The sequence below is a fragment of the Chaetura pelagica genome, unplaced genomic scaffold, assembly GCF_000747805.2.
Source record: "Chaetura pelagica isolate M959 unplaced genomic scaffold, ChaPel_1.0 scaffold79, whole genome shotgun sequence".
In the NCBI taxonomy this organism is placed as follows: domain Eukaryota; kingdom Metazoa; phylum Chordata; class Aves; order Apodiformes; family Apodidae; genus Chaetura; species Chaetura pelagica.
The window spans coordinates 709441-715724 of NW_009969339.1; the positions used below are offsets into that span (position 1 = coordinate 709441).

The 6284-nt window shown below is 49.8% G+C and overlaps 1 protein-coding gene across 1 annotated transcript in view; it reads left to right on the plus strand.

Moving 5' to 3' along the window:
* TXN2 (thioredoxin 2) overlaps positions 1 to 5980 on the plus strand; it is a 9196-nt gene extending 3216 nt beyond the window's left edge. The window contains exon 3 of the mRNA XM_010005763.1: positions 5260 to 5980. Within this exon, the coding sequence (XP_010004065.1) occupies positions 5260 to 5376 (117 nt within the window). The 3' untranslated portion in view covers positions 5377 to 5980. The remainder of the gene's footprint in view (positions 1 to 5259) is intronic.
* The last annotated feature ends 304 nt before the right edge of the window (positions 5981 to 6284 follow it).

The following is a 6284-nucleotide window of genomic DNA, read 5'->3' on the forward strand; positions in this document are numbered from 1 at the left end:
ACCCAGCTGGTGCCCACAAACATGACTTGCAAGCTTCCACAAGCTGAGCATGAGAGCCTCCAGTGCTCTCCTCAGCGGTGGCTGTGCTGGCAGATACGCCCCAGGCCAAGGAACATGGCTGCTGGCTCCTGAGCAGGGCTGGGTTTTGCAAGTCTGAAGGCTGCATAGCTGGAGGGTGCTGGTGAGAAGTTGAAGAGGTTGAGGTTGGGTTTAGAAAAGTCTGTAAACCCTAATAGGGTTTACAGCCTAATACAAGGCTCTGGTAGCAGCCACCCTAAGGAGAAAAGGAGAAGAGAATAGATATTATTAGCTTAACTCTTGTATTGTTCCAAGCCTTCCAGTAGATAGAATTAGCTGGGATTACAAGAGGATAATCTCAGATGGCTGGAAAATGGCAAATAGTGTGTGTGCATGTGAAGAAAGGTCTTTAAAAGGAGGCTGAAATTGACAGAGTTGTGCAGGTTTGATGGCAGGCTGTGTGTGCTCTCCCACCAGACAGTGAGTGAGCAGCTGCACACCCTGCTGCCTGCACACTTTTGTCCACAGGGTCTGTGTGTGCAGCCCTGGTGACACAGGTGCAGGCAGGCTTCAGGCTGCAGGCAAGGGCTGGCTTCCAGCAATTAATCCTTACCTATAAACGTTATGAAGTTTTTGTTTTGCAGGAGGGCCTGGGGGTTGTTGCTTGCATCCTCTGCTCTGAGTGATGCAGGGACCATTATCCCTGTGGCTAAGACCCCACCTCTTGGCAGTGTCTGTCAGTAGGGCAGCTGCAAATGGGTGGGGGTAAAGGAGAAATTTTTCCTTTGCTCTTCATAGTTTGGGGCATCCTTTCAAGGCAGAAGTTTGTTCATGCACTGTGGTTTTGCTTCATCTTCTGTGAAGTTGCTGGTTAAGGAGATGTGAGCATCAGGGCTGATGGGAAGACACCAAATTGAGATCAAAGATGGACAAAAGGTATTTTTTGGGAGAGATCAGAAAAACCAAAAGTGGTATTTGGGAGGGATCAGGAAAGGTTTATTTTTTTTGCAACCATTCCACCAGGGAACAGATGTCTGCAGGCTGAGAAAGCTCTTGTTTTAGGGTCCATTCCACTCCTCCAGCTCCTCCATTAGCTGCCAGGAGGTCTCCTTCCATCCATGTTCTTCCCCTGCCCACGCATGCAGCTCCCATCTTGCTGCCTGATTGCACAATGTCCTCTTCAGCAGCCTCCTTAGTGCAGGAGGAGGCAGGTGAGGGGGAGGGCCCCCCTGGAAGAGCTGAGGAATGCCATTGCATTCCTTCACAAGCACTGCTGTCCCCCTGCCCGTGGGTCCCAGTCATTCCAGCTTAGCACAAAGCAGGGATGCATTTCCTGCAACTAGAAACATCCCCAGTGCCCTTCCCCATCCAGTTATGCCCAGCACAAAAGTTCTTTCTCTAGAGATTCCTCCTTTTATCTTAGACCTTTCATCCCTGGTTGTGGCCTTTCTCTGCTGCTCCAGCCTGCTCCTGACCTCTTGCCCTGAGAGCAGAAAGAGAGAAGGAATAGTTTTGTTTTAATTTGCTGTTTCTTAAAACTCCTCAGATCTCTTGCCTTGGCCTCTTGGCCACATGTGTGGCCATTGGGAAAAGGCAGCTCCTTCTCCAGTCACTACAGGTGGGCACCTTGGGAATTGCTGCTGGACACAGGGTGGGTGGAGGGACCCCCTGGAAGAGCTGAGGAATGCCATTGCATTCCTTCACAAGCACTGCTGTCCCCCTGCCCGTGGGTCCCAGTCATTCCAGCTTAGCACAAAGCAGGGATGCATTTCCTGCAACTAGAAACATCCCCAGTGCCCTTCCCCATCCAGTTATGCCCAGCACAAAAGTTCTTTCTCTAGAGATTCCTCCTTTTATCTTAGACCTTTCATCCCTGGTTGTGGCCTTTCTCTGCTGCTCCAGCCTGCTCCTGACCTCTTGCCCTGAGAGCAGAAAGAGAGAAGGAATAGTTTTGTTTTAATTTGCTGTTTCTTAAAACTCCTCAGATCTCTTGCCTTGGCCTCTTGGCCACATGTGTGGCCATTGGGAAAAGGCAGCTCCTTCTCCAGTCACTACAGGTGGGCACCTTGGGAATTGCTGCTGGACACAGGGTGGGTCATTTGCCAGCAGAGCTTAGTCCTGGTTGATGCCTAATTCTGAAGCCCAGGTGAAATCCTTCCCTCTGCTCCATTGTGTGGTATCCCAGCTTGTATAAAAGCCCTGGTTTCAGATGGGAGAGAATTCCCTTGGTACAGGTCCTGCCAAGAATAGCCTGGATGGAATTATTTATCTGTGTGGTCAGCACGGATCAAAAGCAGCCTGACCTTTTCTCTAGAAGAGCTCTTGAGGGAGGAGGAGGGTTTGTTTATGTTCAGTGCACATGGGACAAAAAAAAAAAAAAGAAGGAAAATTTTTAAAAAGGGGAAAAAAAAAAGCCCCCAACTTTGCATTCTAGAAATTCCCATGACATTTGCTTCTCAAGCAGCAAAACACAGTATGTGCTCTGTTAAGGGGCTGCCCTTGCTGCAGCCAGCAGGAAGGAAGCTGTCAAAATCATCATGTTTTCTGGGCTGAAGCACGTTGCTCAGTGCCCTTAGTCACAGAGACACAGGATGGTTGGGGTTGGAAGGGACATCTGAAGATCACTTAGTCCAACCCCCCTGCTAGAGCAGGATCACCTACAGTAGATCCCACAGGAACACATCCAGATGGGTTTTGAATGTCTCCAGGATGGAGACTCCATGACCTCTCTGGGCAGCCTGTTCCAGTGCTCTGTTATTCTCACAGTAAAGAAGTTATTCCTTATGTTTAACTTGAACCTCATATGCTCCAGCTCATGGCCATTGCCCCTTCTCCTGTCACTGGACACTGCAGAAAAGAGACTGGTCCCATCTTCCTGACACCACCCTTTAGATATTTACAAGCATTCATAAGATCCCCCCTCAGTCTCCTCCAGACTAAACAGACCCAGATCTCTCAGCCCTTCCTCATGGGGCACATGCTCTATTCCTCCAGTCATTTTTGTGGCCCTGCACTGGAGTCTTTCCAGTAGTTCCTTATCCTTTTTGAATTGGGGAGCCCAGAATTGGATGCAGTATTCCAGATGTGGCCATACCAGGGCAGAATAGAGAGGAAGGATAACCTCCCTTGACTTCCTGGCCATACTCTTCTTGATGCATCCCAGGATGGCACTGGCCTTCTTGGGCACCAGTGTACATTGTTGGCTCATGGTCAGCCATGGGTCCTCGCCCAGCTCTTCAGTGCCAGCCCCAGACCTGCCACCCATTCAAACAGAAAGAGATGGTGGGATCAAGGCTGTGTGGGTCCTGGGTCCACTGGTCAGCATACAGAGTCCTGTAACTTGGTGTTAGCTGCTTCCTTCTCTGTTGTGCTTCAAAGAGTTGCCTGTTCCTTGCCCAGGCTCTAAGACCTGATGCTTGCAGTTGGTTGGGCATGCTGGTTTTTTTGGATGGAGTTGAGGCAACTCTGCTCATTATTTAACCCACTTTGCAAACCAGGGGGAGGATCAGTGATGATGCCCTTCAGTCCTTTCTCACCCATAAAATCAAAAGGGAGCAGCTTTCTGAAGAGCAGCTGAGGGAACTGGGGTTGTTTTGCCTGGAGAAAAAGGCTGTATCACTCTCTACAGCAAGCTGAAAGGAGGTTGTAGCAAGGTGGGGGTTGGTCTCCCAAATAACAAGTGACAGAACAAGAGGAAGTGGCCTCCAGTTGTGCCAGGAGCTTTAGATTGGATATTAGGAAAAAATTCTTCACTGCAAGGGTTGTCAGGCACTGAAACAGGCTGCCCAGGGAAGTGGTGGAGTCACCATCCCTGGAGGTGTTTAAAAGCCACGTAGATGGCTTAGGGACATTGTTTAGTGGTGGACTTGGCAGTGTTTGGTTAAGGGTGGACATGATCTTTTGGTGTCTTTTCCAACTAAAAAGATGCTGTGATTCTATGTTGGTGGCACCCTCCTCAGCCCTGCCTGGGGTCGGAGCCCTCGGGATCCGCTCCTGCCTGTCACTAGGAGGTGCTGAAGATCATGCCTTACAGCAGCCCCGGCGCTCCCATCCCTTCAGATGAGACTGCAACAAGCCCTGGAGGACAGACTGCGGGGAGCCACGCCGGGCTAGCCGGCCAGGACCGGGTGGGAAGGGAAGCACAAAATGTCCCTTTCATCTCAAGCTGCCGGTGGGAGAAAAGCCAGCCCTCTGGCGGGTTTCCCAAGGAAGGATTTGCAAATCCTTGCTGGCATCAGGCTGGCAGCACAGGCAGGAAGGCCCTGCAGGCTGGTGGGGAGTCAGCAATCGAGATAAGGACAAGATGACGTGTTTCAGAGGGGAGGCTTTGTCGAGATGAGGACACCAAAGCTGTGGTGTCAGAAACACAACCAGATCTCCCCATTGCTGCAGCTCTCTGAGCACTGGTCACTCTTTCTTTCAGTCGTGTCCCCAGGGTCTCTGATGTTGCTGGTCAGCTGGCAAGTCCCTGGGGAGTGTTGTCATTTCCACTGCTGTTCTTCTGGATAATTCTCAGAAAACTTTGTTTTGGGCTACGAAAGCAGTGCCCAGGGCAACACAGCTGCCTGTTGGCTCTGTTCAGAGGGACTTTTTTTACTTCTTACTTAATTGTCAGGGATCTGCAGTGAATAGCCACTGGTGCGTGACCAGCTGAACCACTTAATACAGAAGCAGAAAATAAAAGATGGGTTGGAGGGCATTGTCATTACCATGGTAGAATGGAGCAGGAAATCTGCCTGTGCAGTGATGGGTGGGGAATACTCCTCCAGCTTCAGTCATGTTTGGAGAAGGACACAGATCCAGTTGGATACCACCCTGGCCGTAAAACGTCCAAAGGTCATCACATCTGAGAGGTGTCCTCATAAAAGACTGCATTTATTTGCTTATGATAGGACAAAAGGGAAGGAGAAGAGGAATTTGTACTTGAGGCAGGGGGAAAACTTTGTGTTTGTTTTTCTGTTTGCTTTGGGTTTGACTTCAAAATTTTGGGCCTTACTTAAACTCAAAAAGCTGCTCAGACTTAAGCAGTGCAATGTAAAGCAGTGCAGAGATGAGGCCACAGGGAGAGGAGGAACATGGAGCTTGGCTGGCCTGTGTTTTGTGAGCAGACGTGTTGCCCTTGATCAGTATATGCTCAGCTCCTGTGTAGCCACTTCTGTAAATCTCCTTTTGGGGCCTGGGTGCAGCTGGGCTCTCTGCAGCCTCTGCTCATGAGTGTCTCCCTGTTTCTTTTGCTCCCAGGTGTCCGCAGTGCCAACCGTGCTGGCTATGAAGAATGGAGACGTTGTGGATAAGTTTGTGGGGATAAAGGATGAGGATCAGCTGGAGGCATTCCTCAAGAAACTCATCGGAGCCTGAAGTAAAAGGGTGGCTATACCTCTGCCTCTGGACATGTCCACATCGTGCATTCCGTGCTAGGGAGAGCTGAACTGCCTGCCTGGGGTTTTCTTCTGGTTTGTTTTTTTTTGGGATGGATGGTGTTGTAATCCTTCCCTCCCACTCCCCCTTCTCTCGAGCAGCAGTAGTTGTAAAAAGCGCCGAGGAGCAGGGCTGCTTATTCTCAAAATGGGGAATGCAGCTGGAATTAGGAGCTCTTTGTTTATCAGCAAAGAGCTGACGTGCAGAGCTGCTGCTGAGTTAAGAGGAGGAATGTTTTTCTCTTTGCCTAGCATCTGATAGCCCAGAGCAGAGGGCAGCTGCTCCCTGCAAGATGTGGGTACATACCTACCCTGGGTGGGTTTGTTTAAAACTGAGAATGCCTCTGCCTTGTCTGTGAAACCTATCTCTTTGTCCCTCTGTTCTTGTGTTGCTGGGACAGGTACAACTCCTCCACAAATCCATGGGCTCCCATAGTAATTTTTTAAGAGAAAATAGAAGTATTTTATGGATCTCCTTTTGTAGGCCTATATTAAAGAGAAATTTATCGGTCACTGCTGTCTAGCTGGAGAATAAAACTTAATTCTCAGAAATCACAGGGAAGTCCCTTGTCTGTCCAGAGAGGTGAGGGGGGAGTATCAGCAGCACAGTGGCTGGTCTCTAACTATGGATTGGGAGAGCACAGATGATTACATGATCCCTACTAAAAGGTAATGTTCCAAAAACCAAAGAAGTGAATTGCTTTCACGGGGCTTTTGGTGCTGCTTCTAGGACCCCCTTTGAGTGCTGCTGGATCTGGGACACCAGAAGGACTCGCCTCATTGTGCACAAAGATCCTGAGCTGTGCTCTCTCCCTCCATGCTTTCTCACTCCTTTCCTGCCCTAGGAGC